General features: G+C 37.4%; 2 protein-coding genes across 2 annotated transcripts; both read left to right on the top strand.

Moving 5' to 3' along the window:
• Positions 1 to 650: 650 nt before the first annotated feature.
• Positions 651 to 809, top strand: LOC130851355 (uncharacterized). Its single transcript, XM_057731526.1, has one exon. It carries the CDS (start codon positions 651 to 653, stop codon positions 807 to 809), a length of 159 nt encoding a protein of 52 aa, XP_057587509.1.
• On the top strand, positions 807 to 24297 carry IFRD1 (interferon related developmental regulator 1). The gene is made up of 12 exons (XM_057731525.1): positions 807 to 943; positions 5409 to 5513; positions 5657 to 5741; positions 6497 to 6621; positions 8397 to 8554; positions 11149 to 11199; positions 11283 to 11461; positions 11551 to 11659; positions 16970 to 17104; positions 20998 to 21126; positions 21578 to 21673; positions 23539 to 24297. The coding sequence occupies exons 1-12, from the start codon at positions 853 to 855 to the stop codon at positions 23626 to 23628; spliced, it is 1353 nt and encodes a 450-aa protein (XP_057587508.1). The 5' UTR covers positions 807 to 852; the 3' UTR covers positions 23629 to 24297.
• The last annotated feature ends 1359 nt before the right edge of the window (positions 24298 to 25656 follow it).

Raw genomic sequence — 25656 nt, 5'->3', positions numbered from 1 at the left:
ACTAAAGCACATCTTTTTGAAGAGGGCAGGGGGCACATAGCCCTGAACCACAATTAAATGATAGGTACTGATGGTACTAAGTCAACAACTGAAACCATGGAAACGTTCCTAAGGAGGGGTATATATGGCTGTGCCTGGGCAGAGTCCACAGGCAAGTAAGGGAAAGGTTAAGGAGAAGAGGGCGAGCCTCTGGAGACGGATCAGCAATGCGGATTACGTAGCTCCCAGCTGGAAGTGGGCTGTCGTCACCGGGCATACCCGCGGTATGGCTCATCCCCGGCGACCACCTCCGTCAATTGCAAGGCGGGGCCGCCTGGAGACAGGGGAGAGGTCAAGAGAAAGGAAGCTAATGCGTGGAAAAGCCTGTTGGGAGGAGCTGGGAGCCGGCTCCCCAGGGCTGACTATATTTCCCAGAATTCAGCACGGCAAGGAAGACCGGCTGCCTGGGCGCCGCTGGAAGACTTGCGGCATGGGATCGGTAGTCAGCATCCTCCGGCCGCCCGCAGCCGGGCTCTGGTGGGGAGGTCTACGGGGATTGGCCACTGAGAGTTCGAGTCCCGCCCACGTATGGTGACGACAGGTGGCGGTCTTGCTACTTAAGGCGTCGTGGCCTCGCCCGCCCCGCCTTAGCTCCCGCGCTAGAGAGAAACATGTATCGTTTCCGATCACAGCTCTTCACGGGGATTTCTGCTGCCGCCATCGCCCACGCTTACCCGCGCCGCTTCTCGCCTCTGTTGTTAGCCGAAGACTCGCCTCTCAGCCGCCCGCCGCACAGACGCACGAGTAAAAAGTGCAGCTCCATCGGCTGATCTTCGCTAAGCTCCGAGTTTAGACGGCACCGGGCGTCCCACGATGCCGAAGAATAAGAAGCGGAACACTCCCCACCGCGGTGGTAGTGGTGGCGGCGGCTCAGGGGCAGCTGCAGCGACGGCGGCGACAGCAGGTACGAGGGTATCCCCGCCGCCGGCATCCCAGTTGCCGGCCGGGCTGGCGAGTCTCTTAACCTTCGGCACTGTGGGAGTTGTAGTTCTTTTCCTTTAGACATTTGCGTTGGCGGGGCACCCGGCGTGGCCGGCGAACTACACTTCCCAGCATGCCCCGGGGGCCGTACCTCGCGCGATTTGGATCTGGCATGCGAACCGAACTCTTGGGCACCGGCCGTGGGGGCTGGGAGGGGGCGAGTGGGTCTTTGGGCCAGGGAATGGGTCGGGGATGAACCGGAGCTGGCGGGAGCTGGTGCTGGCTCTCTAGAGCTCTTCTTGACGGAGGGTGGGGCCGAGCTCGGAGTTCCGTCCATGCTGTCACTGGCCACCTTTGACCACCCGGCTCCAACATGGAGTTCTCGGGAATGCCAAAAGTCCGGCGGGTTTGGACCGGCTCTTGCGTCACGCGGCCTGAGCTTTGCGCGGTGAGGCAGGGGTGACGCAGAGGCGCCCATGTGGCATCCCATTGCTCTGCCTTCTTGAGCATCCCGCCTGTTCATCTGGCCCGGCGGAGGCGTCGGAGGCTGGGGGCCACTGTCCCAGCGTAGACTCTGCTGTTATCCCTGTATGACCCCCGCATAAATGCTGAGCCCCCAGCTTTCCTGCAACCAGTCGAGGCGACCTCCTCCTCCCCGGGGCAGAAACCGCGTTCTCCTTTGTGCTGTAGTTTGTAGGTTCTCTGCTGGGATTCCGGCATAGGCGGGAGTGGTGAGGAGCTCAGATTGCAGTTGGCCAAAAGTTTGGGGGTTTTTTGTCTCCTCTTTGCGAAGTTGAAGCTTTTCTTGAATGGGTAGGTGCTTAACTGAATTAATGATTCTTTACTCCTAGTTATACGGCTAAGAAAGAAAGGACTTCAAGCAGAAAGTCCTAGGAGACACACCATACTGAAAGCTAGTGTTAAACTCGGTAAAATCATCTCATTTAATAATTGATTTGCTGAAACTTTGAAATTAAATGTTAGAATAACCTCAGATGTTATCACATCGGGACTACTACTAGCCATATATACTTGTCAACATAGTTGCTACTTTGGCCTCTGAATGATATGCCTTTGTTCTTTAGCAAGAAAATAGGCCAGTTTTCTTGTCAAAGGTGATTGGAAACTGCTATTTAAAAAGCTTTTCTATAGGCTTTATAGCAGCACGAAAACTTTGTGATCATGTATTAAATATTTAATAATTGATAATAGGAATAAATTATTATAAATGCAGTTTTTACCCTTTTCTTTATATCGGTCTTTATTTTGATTGCGCTTGGTGTTCATGAAGTTCATTCTTGATCAAGATATAAAATACATAGTTTGTTGCATCTAATTGCTCTGTGTGAATTGAGGATACTTCATTACCTTTCTGCTTCAGCTTTTTCTCATTTAAAGTAAACATTTAAATTCTGTGTAGAAGGTTTGTATTTATTTTATTCTTTTTTAAGTTTACCTTTTGTTGATGGAACAAATGATGGAGTTGCAGCAAACTGAAGTCATTTTGAAAATGGTAATGATGTTACCTTGAATCAGAAAGAAACCTTTATTCCCTTTTGAAGCTTCCGGTCCAGCCTCTTTCCTTCCTGGTACTTAGAGAATAATCTCAGGAGGCAGTGGGGGATTGCCTTTCAGATTTTTCCAGGAGATTCATTTGTGACCTTTAATCGGTAGGAAAGAATTCTTTGATTAGTTTATAAAACTGCATGCCTTGATTATGTTTGGAAGTTTATATTAAAACTTAACTGTGCTTGCTTCTAATTGGGCCAGGGAGTGAGATTTACTTTTTGAAAGGCTTTATTTGATTCCCTGTGGATTTTACTTAAAGAAAGAAATGAATAAATAATAGTTTTGAGTAGAAGAGATGGAAAATTGTCACAGACTTGTACTTAAAAGTCACTTAACCTTACTGGTATTTTTAAATGACATCTAGAAGGAATGGGATTCAAATGAGATCTTCACATGTACAGCCAAAAGATAACCAAGTTCTCTGTATCACTTTGGGTTTCCCATTTAAATTCTCTCCTTTTTAAGTTAGTGAATGGGTCTAGGAAGCTAATAAAATTGACCTGTTGTTCAAGTATGCATATTTTTCATAGCACTTAATTTGAAGAGAGCATTTTTAGGAAAGAATAAAACTTTATTAATAAGTAAGTCCTCTAAGAAATAAGAACTTTATATGTCTCAGTGCCACATTAATGAATCACAAGGTGGGTGAATGTGACCTAGATATCAGACACACAGGGTTTTTTCCTTGATGTTTTTTTTTGTTTGTTTTTTAAATCTCTTTTTCCCTTGGACCTTGGAAAATCATTGAAACTTACAGAAGGGAGCTGAGTAAGACCTGGATAGGAAACTCTTCTTGACAGTTTAGGCTGAATATGAAAAATAAAAAATTGTAAATTTATTTGTGAATGAATGTTAGTAAAAGTTAAGCAGATGACTTAACTATTGCTATGACTTCAAGAAAACATTTGAGGATGGATCCAGAAATAGAGTATGATGTCATAGGTCTTTGTTTATTTGTTTATTCTTGTCCTAAGCACTATGAGTAAGAAGCTTTGGAATCTTGGCTTCATTGCTTATTCTTTATGCTTCACTACTTTGGCACACTTTATTCTCTTTGGGATAGCAAGCAAATTTGAAGGGCACTTGCTTCCTGTGTTGATTTAAAAATCTGCTAAAGTCTCATCTGTTTTGATTTAAAAAAAGAACCCCCATTAAAAACAACAACAGGCTTAATTAAACTTAAGAGAATTTTTGAAAAGCTTATCTTAAGATATAGTAAATGACACAAATTTCTTGAACATAGGGACCTAAGTGATATCTAGTGCAGTCTCTTCTTCGGGCTCAGAGGTAAATCAGGTAACTCAAGGTCACTTTGGGAGCAGAATTTTGGACGGACTTCAACTCAGTGCTCAATGTAGTTGATGACTGGGTAATCTTTTTATTAAAATGAAATTCCCACAAAGCAAAAGTGACTAGAAATGATAGTGAGTAGGAATATAGATTTATTCCTTAGATTAATGAAATTGAGAGAAGGATTCTAGCTTTAAAAAAAGTTTTAACTCTTTAGTAATAGCACTGATATTTTAAGACCATTGGATATGTTAAAACCTTTCTTTTAAAGATAATTTATCTAATAGGCTTTTATCCTATATCAAATACCAAAATTTTTAATTTTTAAAAATTTTATTCTTGAAACTTGACTCTTTATTGACTGAAAATACACAGACTTTAAAAGGGCACTATCAGTCTTTCCAAGGGAGTGACAGGAATGTCAACACTCATGACTAGGAACAAATGTTCACATGTACACCCATTATAGTAGGAAAGTCATCATCCAACTTAGTCACTGGTCACCACAGTAAGGTGGGTTTGTAGAATATTATAGTCCCTTTTGAAATTGGCATGTGAAAAAAGTCAAACCCTAAACATTGCTCAATTAAATAATTCAGAAATCTTTGAAGCAGAGAAAAGTCCCAGTTTTAAACATACCATGCCTGCAGTCTTGATCAGCTTGCATGTTGCCCATAGTTCTTCACTTGCAAAACTGAGGCAGTTTTGTAAAGACTCTCCAGTGGACATGGCCCTGCGAAGTCCGCCATAGAGTACTGGCCAAGAGAGTGGAGGGCCTCTGTGCAGTGCGTGGGGACCATTTCATAGTCCTGCTCCTTAAGTGATTCACACGCTAGTTCACAAGACTTCTCAGCTTTTCTGTCTTCCATGACTTGGGAACAAAAATCCCGTAGTTGACTATGCTGGCTATCACCCAAATAGCCCATCAGAGCTCTTTATAATTTCTTACACATCTCATCAGCACTGTAGTTCTTTAGTGATCAATTACTTCATCCTTTTCCTATCATTACTTTCTATGCCATCTGGGATCCACTTGTCAACATCCCTATCCAAAACTTTTATTTTAAGCCTTTTTGACCCTCTAAATTCGAGTTGTCTTTAAAATACCATCCCTTAACTCCTTAAATTCCCTTTCACATAGACATGTGTAACATAAAACCTAACCCATTCACCAGTTACTGTTTACTAAGCCCAGTTACTCTCATTGGAAATATATATTTGTCTTATTCTTATGATGGTCTATCTAATTTCATTGTCTTCATAATTTGAAGTCATGATTTGGAAGTAGTTTTTTCATCCGTAATACCACTTTTTGTATCACTGAAAATGGGTGCTGCATGTTTCGATGGTTGATATATTTCTGAAGTTGATGTATTACATTGTAAGTTGTTGGTGCTCTGAAATACATATTAGGTGAATTGACTTATGTTAGGAATATTTAAGTGTGGTCTTTTGTAAAAAAAAAAAAAAAATCTCTTAAATTTGGATTTATATTACTGGATTTTTCTTAAGTAAATTAAAAAATTCAAGTTAAGTGTTTGCATATATGGCAACAAAACCATTTACCTCCACCCTCTTTTACTTACTAGGTGGCCAGCATCGAAATGTTCAACCTTTTAGTGATGAGGATGCATCGATTGAAACAATGAGCCATTGCAGTGGTTACAGCGATCCTTCCAGCTTTGCTGAAGATGGTATGAGTTTTCAGTTTAGATTTGCAGTGTTAGGTAAAAGGATGCTTTAGGTGGAAGAATCTTTATAGCTGAGTGTACAATTACCATTCCCTATCTGCTTTTTTCTATTTAAATCACAGTGGTTGGTTTTTGTTATTCCTTAGGACCAGAAGTCCTTGATGAGGAAGGAACTCAAGAAGACTTAGAGTACAAGTTGAAGGGATTCATTGACCTGACCCTGGATAAGAGGTAGGAGTTACTGGAAATTCTTTTCATTCTGGTCCTATCAGCCACCTTTTATTTAAAACATGTGCCGTTCTTTCATTTAACATTATGTTTTTCTAAAGCTTGATTTGTTTACTTTGGATATTTTAGTGTTTCTTATTGCTTTGGACTTTTAATGTAGATAGGAACATGCCACTAGAATTGAGATTGATAGACTCAGATTAGTCATTGTTCTAGCATAAGAGCACATGACTTTGATAATTGAAGTGAATTTGTTAAATTAAAAGCTAATCTTCAACTAGAAAGGATAACTAAACTTTGAAAAGTATCGAAGCTAAATTGTTTTCTCACTTAACAGTAGCTGTAGAACCAACTTAAAACAAGTGGAATTAGAAAGTCCAGAAGATGCAAACAAGAACTCTAGACTTTTGTAGTGTTAAAAAAAAATGTGAGTTTACTTGAATATGTAGTGTAGGAGAATGTGTCTTATACATTGAAACTATAAGATACTATGTGGTCATTTAACGTTGTGGTTATTTAACTAATAAACAGGAAAATGCTGTAATATAAAGCAGCTTAATATCTTTTGTGTAATAAGGTGAGTTGTAGATGAAAATTAAATTATTATTGAAAAATGGTGAGAGATGGATGAAAATTAGATGTAAAAAAATCTGTAAGTAGAAAAAAATTGAGAGGGAAATAAGCTGTTTTTAAAAGTCTCATTGACTGATGGTACGCTCCAACTGGATCTTCTTTCTCTTACGTTTTGTTTTAAATAGTGCAAAGACAAGACAGGCAGCTCTTGAAGGTATTAAAAATGCACTGGCTTCAAAGATGCTTTATGAATTTATTCTGGAAAGAAGAATGACTTTAACTGATAGCATTGAACGCTGCCTGAAAAAAGGTAATGTCCTTATTTTTGAGTCACAGTCACAGAACCAAAAAGGAATTTGCTACCTTCTATGCAGTAACATTTGTTAATAGCACTAGAAGTCTGGTTCACTCTTAGAACTTTGTAATTGGCAAGGAATATGCCAGGCTTGTTAGAACTCAAAATCAAACTTGTTAGCTTTGTTTTTGCTTACGTAATAAACGGTTTAAAACTAGGAAGGATAGGGTGGATTGTCAATTTTCGTTGTATCAGAAGAGGTGTTTGCCATTCTCTTGTACATAAGAAAGGCTTGAGAGTTTGTGTCAGATGTCAACAAAAAGTATTATTTAAAAAGCCATCCTACTTGATTTTTCTAAAATTAACAAAGTATCATGATTATCTGCCTCATTTTCTTATTTAAAACAGCAGTCATACCTGTCAAAGACATCATTTCAGGATATCCCTTGGAATATTTAACTTTAGAACTTTGTAATAGAGATTCTGGAATTCATATTATGGTCATAGAACTTTTAAGAATAAAGAGAGACCTTAAAGATTGTCTAATATTAGCAACTTTCAATTTTAGGAACTGCCAGAATTGAAAAGATTTGGGGCTGCCAGCTTAATTATTTTGCCAAGTAAAGAACATTATGAAAATAATTAGCTTCTACTGTCATATCACTTTATCAACAAAATATTTCTAGCACCAAAAGTGTAGGAAGCACACATGTTCCTTTACATTGAATGAGCTTAGCTTTATGTCCTTATTCTCATTTTGCTTCAGGTGAAAGCTCTGTCAAGAATGGATGTTTAGAAACCTTTGATCTAATCCAACTGTCATTGTGCAGAAAAAAGAAAGGCCTAGGAAACATGAGACTGGTCTGAAGTTATTTAACTTGTTATTCATAAAGTTGATAGCAGAGTCAGCTTTTTTGAGATACTACAATGGCTTTGTTAAAAGTGTTTACATTGAAACTGTATCCTGTAAGGTAGTTGGACTAAGTGACATTTAAAAATTTCTTAGAACCTGAACAAATATTTAATTTATCAAATAATAACTTCAGTTCAAAATTTGCCCAAACTCTGGTGTATACAGTTCTCAAAGAGTTAATTTACATTTACCTTTGTATTAACATATTTTTCTATAGTTTTAAAGAATCCCTTATTTTTTTAAATTTATATTTGTATTTTTATTTTTTGACTGTGCCATGCAGCTTGTGGGATTTTAGTTCCCTGACCAGGGGAATTTGGCAATGAGAGCTTGGAGTCGTAACCACTGGACAACCAGGGAAGTCCCAAGAATCCCTTATTTTTAATTCCTTATTTATTTAAAAAAAAAATACTGGTGGAGGAGGCCCTGAAAGTTTAGTTTACCTCATGGGCTGTGTACATCTGAAATGCTTGACAGATTAATTGAAGGGCTACTTGAACACTTTTCCATGAGTATATGAAGGATTTGGAAGGTCAGATCAGCTTGAAATTAATTATTTAGCTGAACTGTTACAGTACTCCCTTAAAATTGGTGTTAATCTCCATTTTACAGATGAAGAAATGTTTTGAGAATAAGAGTAATTGGTTTAAGATCATTTGGCTAATAAGTATTAGATCTAGGATTTGAGTGAGGTCTGTTTCTAGAGTTTGAGCTCTTTAACCTCACTAGATTTATAGCTCATGTCAAAGCCTCGAGCATACTATGAGTTTCATAATTGGTAGATGCTGTTTTGAAATTGAACAAATTTGGGAGATTGCTGCCTTAATAAGTCTGCTGAAAATGATTTGTCATAGTTGTATTGTGGCTTCTTTTATAGGTAAAGGTGATGAGCAGCGTGCAGCTGCAGCATTAGCATCTGTTCTTTGTATTCAGTTGGGCCCTGGAATTGAAAGTGAAGAGATTTTAAAGACTCTTAGACCAATCCTGAAGAAAATAATTTGTGATGGAACAGCTAGTATCCAGGCTAGGCAGACTGTAAGTATAGGATTTTTAAATTTATACCTCTGTCTAGGCACGACACCCAGACCTTGTGATGAATGATTTAGGAAAATAGCATCTTTTCAAAAAAAAAAAGTGTTTTTTTTAATTAACATTTTATTCTCATTTTGACAATTGTCCCCTTAAATTTTCTGACTCAACAGAGCATCCCATACAGAGAAGATTTCTGTATCTTTGAAATGGAAGACCATATGCTGATATGAAGTACAGTGCTATGTTGAGTTATTTAGGATGATCCAGTTTTTATTGGGGCTTAAAGAAATGGTTTAGACAATGTTTATTTTGTGGTTATTTTTTATTCTAAGAAACGGAGTGGTTTTTTTTTTGAAAAAATTCTGGCTGTTGTGGCCTAAGAGCCCTAATGAGAGAGCGGAATGCTATAGTTACACAGGTGTATTTGGTAGATGTAGGAAACTCTGAAACTCTAACTTGTGAAAATATTCATTTGGTTTTCAGGTTTGGAAAAGCTTTCATTCTCTAATTGATATTTACCACTTGCAGTACTTAAAATTGTGGGTTTGGGGTTTTTTGTTTCTTTTGGTTGTTGGTTTTTTGTATGCTAATAAGTGGTTTAAATGATCACATGAACATGTTTTGCTTTATCACAGAAACATGAGGTGGTTGTGATGGATTTAGAAAGTGGGTTTGAATCTTAATGGATTTTAAGATTTGGATCTTAATGGATCTTAAGAATCTTAAGAGTCTTAATACATCTAAAGAATTCAATGTTAGTGGATTTGAATCTTAAGCTGTTTTCCTAAGGAGAGAATCAGTTTAAGTTTAAAACTTTTTAATACTGATTATTCAAATTAGCTTCCTCTTTAGTATTACTTAAGGTCAGTGACATTAATCTTTGTATCAGATAAGCCCTGAAGTCTTAGTGGTTTAATAAAAGTTTATTTCTTGTTCATATCACTGCCCAGTCAAGTCAGCAAGGTCCCTAAGCATCTATCCTGCAGCTCTGCCCTACCTTAGGTTCTTTTCAAATGGCAGCTATGGTAGCTAGATGGGAAAGCTAGAGGACAGAGGCACGTTGCTTCTGCCAAGGGTTCCTTGGTTTACCACCTGTATGGATGCTGGGAATAGTTCAGAAGCAAAGGAATAGGAGTTTGGTGACGTTATAGGAATCTCTGTCCCCTAGTACTGTTAGTAATTGTAAAATATTTAATCATGCTTTTGCTCTTTACCTTTCTGTTCTTCCTTTTTGGGTAGTTTCATGCAATTTTTAAATTGTGCATACTATAGGGGTATTTGAAATGTTTGACAGAAAACACTGTTGATTAGATATTTGGGGCGACCACTTAATTTTGGTTGCACGTGAGGGTTTGTGGTCACCTAAAGGCACTTTCTTCATCCTTCTCACTGCTGCTGTGAAAATAAAACAGTGACACCAAGCAGATTACTATTCCGAGTGTCATAGTGCTGGAAAGAACTAGCGGAAACCTGGGCATATGAATGATAACTTTAAAGATTTAAGCTTTTGTGATACTTGGAACAACATGAGGGAATTTTAGTGGTAACATAGGGAGAAAAGGGAAATGAAGAGTAATAAAGCCTTACAAATTTCAAATTCTGTTTTTATTTATTTATTTTAATAAACTATTTATTTAATTGGCTGTGTTGGGTCTTCGTTGCTGCACACGGGCTTTCTCTAGTTGTGGCGAGCGGGGGCTCATCTTCATTGTGGTGCGCGGGCTTCTCATTGCAGTGGCCTCTCTTGTAGAGCACGGGCTCTAGACACGTGGGCTTCAGTAGTGGCGGCACATGGGCTCAATAATGGTGGCTCACAGGCTCTAGAGCACAGGCTCAATAGTTGTGGTGCACGGGCTTCGTTGCTCCGCGGCATGTGGGATCTTCCTGGGGCAGGGATCGAACCCATGTCCCCTGCATGGGCAGGTGGATTCTTACCCACTGTGCCACCTAGGAAGTCCCAAATTCTGTTTTTATGTGATTAATTTGATAGAGCCGTGTTCTGAGAATTGATGGCTCCTGTTTATGTTGCAAGTAGATTGTACATAAATGTTCTGACTCTACCCTAGAAGGTGAGCCTTACCTTGGTGGTCTTGGAGTGTTTAGCAACCCCCCGCCCCCAAAAGAAAAAAAAAAAGCTATTACAGGATTCCCAACCTCTTTTCAGCATATTCCAAACTAAATAAAATCTGAGTTAATGGATCCTTCTTTTGGTGGGAAGTTTGAGAATAGTTATTTAAATTTTTTGAGATTTGTGTTTTAAAGGCTTTTATAATAGAGAGACTAGGTTTCTTTATCTCAGATATCCACATTCATCTTTATCTTTGACGAAGTTTTAAATGATTTGCTAGGTTAATGAAGGAAAATCTGAGAGGAATGGAGTAACTTTCCTTAAAGTCGTACTCTGAGTTTAGTAGCAGACCTTAAACACACTTGCCTTAACCCTTGACCTTATATTTCTTTCTTTTTACACTATACGCGGGACCTAATGTAGTCATGTAGTTGAGAAATTTTTCACATTAAATTATAAAAGCAGGAAGATGTAGAATTAATAAGAAAATGGCACACATTAATGTCTATTTTCTTTTTGCTTTTTTTAGTGTGCAACTTGTTTTGGTATTTGCTGTTTTATTGCCACAGATGACATTACTGTAAGTAGACAGCCTTTTGATTCCAGTTATCTGCACATTTCTCATTTAAGATGGTAATCTTATTTCCTGTTCTTATGCATTAGGAGCTGTATTCAACTCTGCAGTGTCTGGAAAATATCTTCACCAAGTCCTATCTCAAAGAGAAGGAAACTAACGTTCTCTGCAGCACCCCTACTACAGCACTTCATATCAGCTCGCTTCTCGCGTGGACATTATTACTGACCATATGCCCAATCAATGAAGTGAAGAAAAAGCTTGAAGTGTATGTGTTTTTAGTTTCTTATTTTATAAAAACAACATTTATTGACATAATTGGTTGTGTTCACATAGTAATGACGAACTGTTTTCTAGGCATTTCCATAAACTCCCAAGCCTCCTCTCTTCTGATGATGTAAACATGAGAATAGCCGCCGGTGAATCTTTGGCACTTCTGTTTGAATTGGCCAGAGGAATAGAGAGTGTAAGTATCTGATGGGTAAAACAAAAAACTTGCGTGACAAGGACCATTGTTCCATCATTACCCTCACAATTAAGAAGTGGATGATAACTTTAGAGCATGGCCCACTTGAGAACCTAGTGACTGATTGTCCTGCTTCTTGGCAGTGGTGATGTAATACTTTTAGGAGCATAAACCAGTAGGGGTTGGTAGAGCAATATTTGAGTTCATTATACTTAATCGTTGCTGCCTGTAAAACTGAAGTTTAGGTACACTCATTACTCATGGAGAGAGTTGTTCTGTAAGATCTTTTGGATCTTCTTGGATTTCTCACACTTGAGATGCATTAAGGTAATTCAGGCGTGGATGCTTTATAATAAATGTCAGACAAATACAAGAAATATTAAATAGAATAGGTTTGGGATTAAGTCAAATGAGTTTAGTTACTGTTATGTTTAATTTTTAAGCCAGAGATGGAAATAAACATGGCCCTTTAACCTTGGACATGTGCTTTGCAGTTCTCCACCACTGTCCACTCATGGTTATTGGGGTTTTTTTTTGTTTTTTTTTTTAACCACAGTTTGGCTTTTGAAGGTGTTAGAGTTTGTGATAGGTGACCAATAGGTGATCCACCATCCGGGTAGTATTCCGAGTTTAGCACTGAAAAATCCCATGTTCTAGGAAACCCTTTGTCTTAAGCCATATGCAACCGTTGGTCACCCTGGTTTGTGACCTCTTTGTGTGAATCTTAGGTTACTTACTAGCTGCTTTTTAATTTAAGGAGAAAGACTATTATTGGAATGCAACTTTGTCTGCAATTAAAGAAGTTATTTAACAGTGGATAATTCTAAACATGATTAATATGAGTTCTGGGTTGCCTTGGTCCTTCACGTTCCATTCTCGGCCTGTGTTTCGGTTGCCCACACCGCCCCCTCCCGCCCCCACCCCCTTACTTTGAAAGATAGCAGGTACAAATTAAAAGTAATTTATGAATGCTGTCAGTAGCTAATGAGTCTCCTTATGTGAGAAATTGGACTCGAGTTTAGCAGTCCTTTTCATTTTATTGAGCTAGTCAATGACTTCTTAACCTCAAGGCACAGAAGCCAGATGTCTCAGTTTTTAATCTTGTATTCCTCTACTGACTAGAAATGGGAATTTCTTTTCTTTTTCCTTTGAAGTGTATCTTTGAAGTGAACTAATGATACAATTTAAGTTTTGCATGTTGAATTTGTTTAAGTTTGTGTAAATGTAAATATATTACTACCTACATATCTTGTTCTCTGACTTAATAAATCATATGTGATAGCCAGGAGAACTCATCCAAATGTGTTTAATTTGACAAAAGTCCGTGTCAAAGACAAAAATGAGCTGGGTTATAAAACAGAACCTAGTGTTTTGTTTGCTGTTTTTGTTAAGTTTTTTGAAGGGAGGTGAGTGTCTGGTGGTGGGTTAGTGTAGTTATAAGCTGTTCAAAAAATTAGTTAAACAATAGGTTTTTGTAGCACACGTGTGGCATCGAATTATTCAGAGCCTTTTGCTGACATAATTGTTTTCTGTTATTATTAATCTGGAAATCTAGCAATGTGATGAAATAAGCCTGGAGACTTTTGTAAAGAACTTCTGAAGAGCTGGCTTTTAGGTTAGGTTTTAAAGAATGAGTTGGTGAAATATTAATAATAGCTGTTCAAAGTTGATATGAAGGATTAGTAATCCTTCGTTTGTGAGAGTGCCCTTGGTTTACTGTGTGTGTCTGCCATACAGCCAAGCAGGTAAGAGAGTGCTCAGGAGCTGCTCTGCCTGGGTTCAAATACTCTCTTTCACCCTTGTGAGTTGGATGATGTTGGGCAGCTTCTCTATGCCTCAGTGTCCTTACCTGTACCATGGAGATACTAGTAGTCACTGCCTCATACGGTTCTTGGAAACACATGCCAAGTGCAGTGTAAGTGGTGGCTGTTCCTGCACTGCTACTGAGTTGCGTATCACCTCCCCCTTGCTAGTCTAGTAGTGGCCTTTTAGGAGCTCTCTAGGGTAACTTAAACTAACACCAGGACTGTTTAGTGAGTGGAATTATAGGTCTGAGGGCCACGTGATATGCTGATTCAGGAAAATATACTAAAATATAGGATAGTCAGACCTTCCCTCATTTTTCCTGCTCCATCCTAAGCTGACAGGCGAAGTGCTTGAGGATAGAGAGAGCGGAAACAAAGAAAAGAAAACCCAAAGACTCACAACACACACCCCGGGCCTTAAATCACTTAGATTTTATATTTCCGGAAAGGACCACTCCACATGCTTCTCATTTCTTGCTTTTGTTTATAGGTTAACTGACTCATGTTAAAATGTCTCCATACCTTGACAAAGACATTCTGCCTCAATTAGCAGAGAATGAAAAGAATAAAAGTCTTTGTAGTTGAGTCAGATAAAACCATTCCAGAAATAGTAGTCAGCGCTTTGCAGTGAAGTGGGGAGGGATTAAATTCTGTTTTAATGTTAAGCTTCCCCATTATTATTTCTTAACACTTAGGAGGGCCATGCAAGACCCAGCCTATTTTGTTTATCATCAGTGCTCCAGTGACTTCTTCATAGAAATACTAGTTTGGGGGATGATTTTTGTAACTTTAAGCATCTCATCCTGTGTATTTGAACTCTGCGAAAAAGTTTTCTGTGGTTTCATTTGATTCTAATTCCACTCAGCTTTTTTTTTTTTTTTTTTTTTTAAAGCTCTTTATTGGTCCACTCAGCTTTTGAAACCTTTTAACTTACTATATCTGTTATTTTAGTACGAAATAATTATCTTTAGCTGACCTGTTTGAAGCATTTATATTGTTAGACTGAAACAGGCTATATCATAGAAGAGCTATAGCATGAAGGATGTTTATGTACTGTGTTTTCTGTATTTTTAGAATGTATAAATATATTTTGTGTAGGCCTTACAATAAACCTATGAGATGTGGGTGGTATTGACTATCCCCTTTTTATATCAGAGGAGCCTGAGACAGATTGCTAGTGTAATTATGCCCAAGGTTATATATATCTAAGTAAGGATGTTTATGATTCTCAAATATTGATGTTCTGACTGCAGAACCTATGTTTTGAATGACAGTAAACTTCCTCTTATAGATGTAATTGCTACACTGATTTCTTAAAAGTCCAATTCTGCATGAATTCCTCTGAGTCTAAAATACTGATGTAATAGTTCATGCTTCATAATTTATTGGGCAAATTTATATTTACTGTCTGATTTAATCCTTAAAACTATCATGTGGGAGGGTGGATATTTTCATTTTACAGGTGCCAAAACATTTATAATTTTTAAAACTTGGTATAATGAGTAATAGGCTTGAGGTTCTGATCCAGGGCTTTTGACTATGCAGTTATGTTTTCATTACTGATAAGAGTTAAGGTATTTGTCCCTCTAGGAGCCCATTTTTCCTTTATCCCTGAGTGTATAGTTTTACTGTACAGTTATATATCCCAAACTTCAGTAAATTAGCTTTGTTATATGTTTTGTTATGTTTTCTTTCTTTTTAAAGTACAACCGCATTATGGAGACATTTCCATACAGTATTTAATAATTATTTCGCAGGTGTTATATTCAGCTCAACGATTCAGACTCTCTAAACTAGATTGAGTTTTGTTGATTGCTGAGATTATTTACAGTGGGGTTTCTCAGCTTCAGCACTGTTGATACATTGGGCTGGATAATTTGTTGTTTTTGGAGGCGGGCGCTGTCTTGTACATTCTAGGATATTTAGCAGCATCCCTGGCTTCTACTCAGTAGATGCCAGTAGCACCTCCTGGCAGGTGATGATAAAACCAAAAACGTCCCCAGATGTGGCCAGAGGTCCGCTGGCAGGTAAGATTGTTGAGAACCACTGGCCGTGGTTCCCAGTCTTTTAGAACAAATTAAGGTAATGCATAGAGTTTTCATTAATTTTTGGTGTATTCTCATATATGTATTTTTAATTCTTCTGTAAATTTTTTTTTTTTTTTGAGAATAATACAAAAGAACAAGTAGCCAGTGAAATAAGTAGGAAACTACTTATTTGGAATCAATAAGTGATTCCACTTGATGGAATCAAATTTATTGGAATTTAAATACAGAGATAAACATAACGTTGGTCCATTTTTAATAATACCTTATCAGCTTTGGTAACTGCTTTTCTAGATGGAAATCTTGTTAACAGGTGTTATTTCCAGCTAACTCAGCCATAGGAAGTTGAATTAGAACATTTGAAGGAAACGTTTGTTAGAACAGTTAAGGATATACAATCTCTAAAATATTGACAATAAGAAAATACTTGCTTACTTGGAAGACTATCTGTGTTAATTTCAAGCTTATTTTCCAGGAATGTAATAATCTTTTTCATTTTAGGCTTTAAAAGAAGTTACATCTGTACTTTTTGAGATTGAGTAATTAATATATACATGAAGGATGCCCAGAATAACTGCTTCTTGTTTTAATAGAATAAGTTAAATGATTATTACCACTAATGCAAAAAAATGTGAAACAGGTATTAATAACTAGAACTGGAGATGGCTCTCCTTCTGGCTTCTATAGGTATCTGCTCTAGTTTTGGTCAGCTAAATAATTTTGAATCATCTTTTAGTTTTTAATGTGGTTGTAAGATTTAATCAGCGAGTAAAAACACCCAAAATAAAGAGACTTCTTAAAAGCATAGCCATTTATACTGTAATAAGGAAACCTATAACCAACTCAAGGTTATAGCAAATAGTAAATACATTTTGTGGCTTCCCTCCAAAAGGGATTAAAGTATCTTTCTTAAATAAGTTAATCACTTGAGTTGTGCACCTGATGTAAATACTTAATTGGTTATTTGAAATATGGCCAATAAATTAGAAATTAGGTGCTTTAAAAAACATTACTGATAGCTTACCCTTTTGGCATAAGGATATTTGGAATTCTAGGAATATGTGCTTTGGGGACTGGGGAGCCAGAGGGTAGAAGCTGTATTGGTTTATGTGTATCTGACCATCACTGAACTTGGAAATCCCAGTAATGTCTTGAATATGGTAGGAACACAGTAAGTATTGCTTGAATGCATCTGGATATACTTGGAAGAGGAGTGTTCATTGTTTGGTGGTAGTGTATCGTCTTGTAGGCAGCATTTCTGGATTAAACATTTGCATGATAAGAAGTGTTTATGTGTGCATCTGTACTAAGATCTCTAAACATCTCAAAGATTTGTGTTGCTCAATGTAGCCTGTTGGATATTTTCCAAGATGAACTGTTCTTTGTTAGCTCTAGAAGAGGCTGGGGAAACAAAAAAACAACTAACAACACACAAAATAAAGTTGTTTTTTTCCGACCAGGACTTTTTTTATGAAGACATGGAGTCTTTGACTCAGATGCTTAGGGCTTTGGCTACAGATGGAAATAAGCACCGGGCCAAAGTGGACAAGAGAAAGCAGCGGTCAGTGTTCAGAGACATCCTGAGGGCAGTGGAGGTAGGCCTCTTAATGCTGTAATAGTCACTGCTTTTGAAATTAGATTGTTTTAAGCCAAACTTGTCAGTTGGGGTGGTTTTGCTGAATGAACTTCACCTTTGACCAAAATCATTTCCACATTTTAAGACTGAGCAGATTTTTAACAACAGAAACAAAGATTTCTTTCTTTTTAAACAAAGGAAAATTTAATTCTGATGTTATAAAGTTTGTTTTAAATGTTGAAAAAGATCAAAAAGATTCATAGTGATAGACATGTATTTCCTTACTGTACTTGCCATCAGTTAAGCCATGGTGCTCATTCTTAGCACATACATACTTAGTATAATAGGAATAGTGAATTATTTTTTGTGAATGGTAAATTATTGCCTGTCCGTCAGTGTCTTTAAGCAAAGACCTTTGTGATCTCCCTGGGAAAGTCAGTTGCTGAAAACTGAAATAACAAAACCCAACATTTTAACAGGGTCACTTAAAAATCATTTTCTGATGCTTGAATGCTTTCTATAATCTTCTAACCTGCTTCAGCCTACTTGGCAAACAAATTGATTTAGAAACCTTCAAGGATTAGAATACATGGTTAAAATGAACTGTAGGGAAAGGGCAATCTTACTGTAGAGAATACCCAAGTCTTTAACAGTTTTGTGTGTGTGTCCAGGTAAAAATATTTCTTGATAAAAAGGATGAGTTTCTCAGGTAAATGCTATCCGGCAGAGCAGCTCTTTTAAGAATATTACTGAAGAGTCTTTCAGTATGACGTGTATATGAGATTTTAGAATGGGAATTAAAAAAAAAAGATGCTAAGGCCCCACTCTGATCCAGGTTTGAAATGTTCCAGTGATTCTTATGTAGCCTGCTTAAGAAATACTTTCTTTGTTTTAATTTACATTAAAAAAAGCACAACCTGAAGTATAAATTAGTTATAAAGCTCCTCTGGGATCTAAATTTTTGGTTAATGCTAACTCTAACTGCATTATAGTAATATTTTATATTTACTCCGGATGTTATTTAAAAAACAAAACAAAAAACCCTAACTTGAACAGACATACATGCATACTAAGCATTGATCTTATTGGTCTTATAATTAGTGTGGCAGTATTTCCAAATTAAGTAAGCCTGGATATAGGAATAAACTATTCCTATAGTTGGATCCCATAGCCTCCAAAAGACAAAATGATGACATGTCCTAGATTTTATGGATTATATCTGATTTCAGATTTTCTGTCTTTTTGCATCCTCTCTGGGTAATAGGTTTTAAGGGTCAGTAGGATCCAACAGACACTGTTGACAGGCCCCTTAGCCCAGGCCAGTCATAGCACAAAGTACTGATGCTCCTGAGAGAGATAACACGTGAAATTTCAATGTGCACCAGCTTTAACAGGCCTCTTGTCTCCTTCCCACCCTCCACCACCTCTCTAGGCACTGCTAAAAATGAAAGCCCTCTGTTTGCCTCATAATTCTGTCCTCTAGTGACCTCCCTCCCCGGCCTTATCCACCCTCTCTTCATCTCAGGATTTCTGTTCCTTCTCTGCCCTGTGACTGGGTTCCCTGTTCCTCCAGCCCTGCTTCAGTATACCTGCCTATCCTCAGAGCCTCGCTAAGTGATCTTGTCTCTTTTTTGATATTGAAAACCAGCTTTCCGTGAAGGACTCTGCTTCCTTGGATCTTTTAAACAAGGTTATTCAGCTGCTAAGAGGGTTCTCCATTGCGGGGGCGGGGTTGTTGCTGCACCATTTCTTTTTGTCCGGAAACCCTTTTTGAAGTTCATGTATTAAATCGGCACACATTTAATATGTTAGGTGCTTTGACATACGGTTTTCTTATTTCATTCCTATTATAGCTCTTAAGCAATAGAATTATCTTTTTAAGGAAAAATGGAGACCAAAGGAATAGTTAAAAAACAGTAAGTAGCAAAGCTGGTTTGAATGCACCGTACTGTGCTTTCTTTCAACAGGGCCAGATGCTGTGGGTAGGTCAAGTGAGAGGGAATGAAATGTGTCAATTGGATTTGTCAATTAGGAGGTCATTGGTGACCTTTGTAAGAGCAGTTTCAGCCGAGTGATGGGAAAAAAACCAGGTTGAAGTGGATTGAAAAATGAATGGAAAGTGAAAAAGAGGAGATAGTGTGCCTTGACTAGTGGCTATAATGGGAAGGGGAAGAGAGTTGATTGCTGGATTGTGGGAGGGTCTGTTGTTTTGTTTTAAATGCTAGAGACAGTTTATGGGAAAAGGAATCAATGGAGAAAAGAGCATTTGAAAATATAAGTGAAAGATTTGGAGTATGAAGTGGTGAAAGAATAATGATTAGCCTTGAATTAGGGAGGAGGGCCTGTCTGATTTAGGAGAAAGGAATAGGTAAAGATGCACCTGAGTTTACAGGGAGTTCTTTTCCTGGTGTCTCTGTTTTCTGAAGTAAGGAAGGCTTGAACTAGTAGAATCCTACTGTTTTCTTGTTGTTGATAATGATGTTTTTTTTCTTTTTTTTTAATTAATTTTTATTTATTTATTTATTGATTGCATTGGGTCTTTGTTGTTGCACACGGGCTTTCTCTAGTTGCGGCAAGTGGGGGCTACTGTTCATTGTGATGCGTGGACTTCTCATTGCAGTGGCTTCTCTTGTTGTGGAGCACGGACTCTAGGTGCGTGGGCTTCAGCAGTTGTGGCACACAGGCTCAGTAGTTGTGGCACACCGGCTTAGTTGCCCCGTGGCATGTGGGATCTTCCTGGAGCAGGGATTGAACCCGTGTCCCCTCTATTGGCAGGCGGATTCTCAACCACTGTGCCACCTAGGAAGTCGCTGTTGATGATGTTTTGAGCTGTTGCAACAGACCAGGCACTGTATGTGCTTCACAGACGTGCTTACACCTCGAATAATTCTGTGTGGTAGAGGTATAGATATAGCCCCATTTTACAGGCAAGGGAACAGACCCAAACAGATTAAATTACTTGCCAAAGTCACAAACCAGGGAGTGGCACATCCATGTAAGTCTAGAGTTCACCTTCTTTTCTATTACATGAGATACTGCCTCTGCTGAGAGAGGAGGGTACTAGATAGATGTGGGGAAGGCGATTGGCGTGGTCCTGCCCAGTGGAGTTTCCATCGCCTTCTTTCTCCTGTCTCTGTGGAGATCACCTAGTTCCTTCCTGGTTACTCTTCCATATTTGTGATTCATCAAAGAATGGAGCGGCCATTTTTTTCATCTCAAGTTGTGTCACCATTCTGAGTGACTTCTCTATTCGTTTGGAAAACCTTATCCTATATTTGTTCCTATATCCATTTCACTTCTACTCCCCACCTCTTTTCCATGGTTATACTTTAGAAATCATCTTCTGGTAAAATTATTCCATCTCTGAAATCTTGAACTCAAATGTTACCTCTCATTTTCTTAATAAGACTCCTTTTAGGGCCTTGGAACCCTCTAGTTGCTCATCCTCCTTTTTGGTTGGTTTAACTCCATTTATCTTCCTTTCCTCTTCTAGATTTCTGCTTCCCTCAATTTTCACCACTGGCTTGTGGAGGCATCTTGTCTGACTTGTCCTGTAACTGCTGCTCCCCTCACCCCCCCACCATCCTAGACCAATACAGATATCTGACTTTTCCAGCAAGTTTGTTGAGTGCTTTTGAAATTTAAAAACATTCATAACGGGTGGTTTGGCCATTAATATTTATCAAAACTTAGTGTGTTTTTAAGTCTACCACAGCTAGACAAATTCTACACCCTTATATGTGGGATAGTACTTTCACTTTCTAGTCTGTTCATGTTTCAGGGAAGGAGGTATTGGTTTAAACCATACTATTCATTTCAACATGTATATATGTCTATTTAAAATTGTGTTTATGTAGGATCTCTTTAGATCATTTTGGTTCCTCATACAATTCTTGTTTTACTGTTGGCCAGGAACGGGATTTTCCAACAGAAACTGTTAAATTTGGTCCTGAACGCATGTATATTGATTGCTGGGTCAAAAAACATACATATGACACCTTTAAGGAGGTTCTTGGATCAGGGATGCAGTACCACTTGCAGGTGAGTGGGTGACATCCTTTCTATATGTTTGCTTCCAAGTTAGGGAGCAGTTTTGAATGCACCTCACTTAACTGGCTTTTGAAGTTAGTTTGAATATACAGAATGTTTTCAGCATATGATATGCAAAATAGCAAATTTATTTTTGAAAGTTAAATTGAATAAATATGAAACTTTTTGTTTTGTATTGTGTAAGCCAGGTAGACCATCTCTGTGGCTGTTGTGGCACTATTGATGTCTTTGTGGGAATGCGAATAGTTTGACATAGGTTTCTTGAATTCAAGGCATTGGAAAACCAGTTTGGTCTTAGGAGAAACAGAAAGAAAATAAGTGACTTACATTCATATTTCTAAGCTCCACATAACTTCTGTTAACCAGATTTCACTTTATGTAGTTTAAAAAAAAAAAGCTGCTATTTAATACTGAGCCTTATTACATTTTTCTTTTATTTAAGTCAAATGAATTCCTTCGCAATGTATTTGAACTTGGACCCCCGGTGATGCTTGATGCTGCAACACTTAAAACAATGAAGATTTCTCGTTTTGAAAGGGTAGGTTTGGTTTTTGTTTTAAATAGAACTAAATGTACAGAAGCAAAGTGGAGCCGAAGCTTTGATTCTGCCAGATGATAGGTATTTAACTGTGTCTGTGAGATTTTAGTTCTCCGTGATGTTTTGGACACAGAATAGCTGGACTAAAAGTACAGAAACTTTACTGTACTTAGAGTATGGAGGGTTACAACAAAAAGTTTTTATCCATAATCCTATTAACATAGAAGCTATTTTCATTTTTTGGTTTCCTTTTATTCTATGAAGTTTATATATTTAAGGATAAATATTTGCACTGTGCTTCTTTCATATCAGATAACTGAGCCTAAACTTAGTAATCACCGAATCCATTTACCAGTGAGGAAACAAGTATGCTCAGAGTTTGTAACATTAATGACTAATACTATTTTTATTTAACATTTCAAAAATCCTTATATTTTTATTCTTTTTTACTAAGGTAAAATTCACATAACATAAACTATTTTAAAGTGTACAATTCAGTGGCATTTACTACACTTAAACTGTTACACAACCATCATCACTATCTAGTTTCCAAACATTTGTGTCACCTCAAAAGGAAACAAACGTCCGTCAAGTACTCCCTGTTCCCTTCCCTTCTGCCCCCAGCTGCTGACAATCACTAGCGTGCATTCTGCCTCTATGGATTTACCTGTTCTGGATGTTTCATATTCGTAGAATCATATAATGTGACCTTTTGTGACTGGCTTTTTTCACTTAGCGTAATGTTGCCGAGGTTCATCCATGCTGTAGCGTGTGTCAGTACTTCCGTCCCTTTTGTGGCCCAGTAATCCTCCGTTGTGTGGATGCACCGCACGTTTATCTGTTCATCCATTGGTGGACATTTGGTTTGTTTCCACTTTTTGGCCCTTTTAAATCGTCCTGGTGTGAACATATATGTACAGGTTTTTGTTGGAGTACCTGTTTTTGATTCCTGTAGGTATATACCTAGGAGTGGAATGGTTCAGTCATGTGGTAATTCTGTGTTTAACTTTTTAATGCACCAACAAGCTGTTTTCTACAGTGACTGCAGTGCATTTTACATTTCCACTAGCAGTATGAGAGTTCAAATTTTGACATCCTTACCAACACTTTTTTTGTTTTTATTTTTGTTTTGAATTATAGCCATCCTAGTGGGTGTGAATCGTTTAATTGTATGTTTATAGAATCTTTTTTAAAAAAATCTTTAATCATTTGATAGCCATATAATTTGATTGTTGGGTATTTTAAAACCGTTTTTAATAAATACTAATATTTTACATACCTTTCTCTTTTGAGTTATTTCTTGGAAGAAATCCTTACAAGGATTTCAGGGACTATAGGGCTTTGATTATGATTTTTTGATATGTATTGCCAAATTACCTTCCAAAATTATTCTATCATTTTTAATTATTTTCAGCAGTGAATGAAAGCATGTAGCTATTACACACATATTTGACAGCATTGGGTTTTATAATTTTAAACATTTGTTAGTTTGAATGAAACCTTATGATGTTTTTCCTTGTTATTTTAATTAACAGCAAAGTTGAGTATTTTATTCACATTAATTCATGATTTATCTTTTCTTTGACCAGAATAAATGTTGATATACTTTGAAAAAATTTTTTGGCTGGAATTTTCTTGGTATTTTACGTTTGATTATTATTTTTTTCGTACAGAATAGCCATGAACTATTATGTGTTAATTTTCCCCCTCAGTCTTTGTGTGTGTCTTATAAACATTTAAAATATTTCTAGAGTCAAATTAGTTCATTTCTTTCCTTTGTGATTTTTTTATTTTTATTTTTTTAACTTCATAAGAATATCTGAAGCCTTAGTGGCTCACGTGTATTTTCCTTTTTTTCATTTCAGCATTTATATAATTCTGCAGCCTTCAAAGCTCGAACAAAAGCTCGAAGCAAATGTCGAGATAAGAGAGCAGATGTTGGAGAATTCTTCTAGATTTTCACCATTTGAAGACCACTTTCTAATTTCCCTTTTTCTTTTTTCTTTTTTTGTAATTTCTAATGTATTTAAACTCTGGACACAGTTTTTATCTTGGGTCAATAGATAGCTTTTGTAGTAGGAGTTATATTATAATTTAATGTATATTGCAAATGGTGAGTTCTGATTATTGAATATTCTCTGTATATATAATCAGTAAACATGAATAAAGTGTGTGTGATGTTTGGTCATTTTCTATTTATGAAGAGAGCAAAAATAAGGTATTTCACTTGATTTCATGATGAGAAAAACTATTAGCCAAGGTTAAGTCTCTTATGCTGTGGTTGTCAGAAATATTGATTATAATGATATAGATATACAAGGTATTTAACTTAAGATCTTAAATGAGTTCTGGATATAATTTTGGGAGCTAGATCTTTTGGAAAAGCTGCTACTATTTTCAATTTTAAATGGAACCCTAATAATTTTGTCATCGACAAAGGGAATTATACCATGAGACCTTACAGCTGTGCTTACAGGCCTTTCAGTCCATCTGTTGTTCATGATGAATTAGTATAAGCCAGAAAGGTTGCTAACCTTGACCTCTGAGGGTAGTAACACTAATTTTATATGTTGTGTAAGACCTTGTGCTCTTTATTTTGAAATAAAAATCTTTTCACACTAAAAGTGCCTCTTTTTTAATAGAAGAAACATTTATGAGTTTGAAGTATGGAGTTCAAAATGATGAAGTGGGGTAGGAAGAGAGTGAAACAGAACTTAGGTTGTGTATTTGGAAACATAAAAATAAGTGGAAAAATGCAACAGTATATCATTGGCATTCCACCTACTCTTTAAGAGTATTGGTGCTTGGTTGCCCCATGAGGTGACTTTTTTACTTTATGGGAAGTTGTAAGGGTTTTGACAATGCATTATTAGGACTTTGTTATTATTAAATTTTATATTAAAATTATATTGCACAAGTAATACCTGCAGTTTAGAATTCATAGATTTATTTCTTTATATTAGTGCAGAAAACAGAGATAAAGAGGGGTGGGGAAGCATGTAGATAAAGGACCCAAATCAACAGAGGTATTTCTTCTACACAAGCATGCCTCTGCCACATCTTCAACTCCTCCTAGAAGGTCTGATGTACCCCCTTCGTTGAAAATCATTGTTTGGCCTCTGGAACCACTGTTGCTGCTGGGAGTATGCATTCCATCCCTCAGGTACAGTGCAACGGAGACAGACGTGGAATCTCCAACCTGGGGTTACGTGTTGTCGCCTCTTTATATTCCAGGTAGATTAGAACCATGGAGAAGAGATTGTGAGTAATTTTTTTTCCCTAAATTTTCAATTTCATATATGTATATTTTAAAATATTAATGATTCTGTATTAAAATGGTATATACACATAGTACTTCAAGGCTTATAAGGAAGTTAGCTCCCTGTGCCATCCTTTACTGCTCAGGAGGCATTTCATTCCAGCCTTTAGTTTTTTCCTAGCATGTTGATTTCAGATTTCTAAGTAATATGCTTCTACAGCTATTTCTTTATTTGATAGGTGAAGATTTCTGCCTATTTACTTTTCCGTCCTCCCACATTTTTTTCTTGGTTAAGTCAGTATCATCGTTTGCATTACAGTGGCTATATTTGTATTCATTTTGAACTAGATGGTTTACTGTGCTTAACATTTACATTCTCAGGACATTTTGTCTTGGTTTTACACACACATTACTAACTGCCAAAATAGTCCCAAGTAACTTTGTAAAACTCTTCTTTAATCTATTTTCCACATGGTCAAAGCCTAACAGAGTACTTGTTTTAGTGTAGACTAATTTCTCTCTCATCCAAGTATACAGCTGTTTCCTGAGACTTCATCATCCTGAGATCTGGTTTCCTGTGGAGTTGGCTCCCACATCTCCTGAACCCCATGTCTTCATTATTAGATTGCTTTCCTGTTAAAATGGAACACTTTCTTTAGTAACTTATGGGAATGAGTGTGTGGGAGGTCAGTTATTTTGAGACTTTACATGTCTGACAGGTACT

The sequence above is a fragment of the Hippopotamus amphibius genome, chromosome 4 (assembly GCF_030028045.1).
Source record: "Hippopotamus amphibius kiboko isolate mHipAmp2 chromosome 4, mHipAmp2.hap2, whole genome shotgun sequence".
Lineage (NCBI taxonomy): Eukaryota > Metazoa > Chordata > Mammalia > Artiodactyla > Hippopotamidae > Hippopotamus > Hippopotamus amphibius.
Note: the sequence above shows the minus strand (reverse complement) of the source record. Positions and strands in the feature narration are given on the sequence as shown.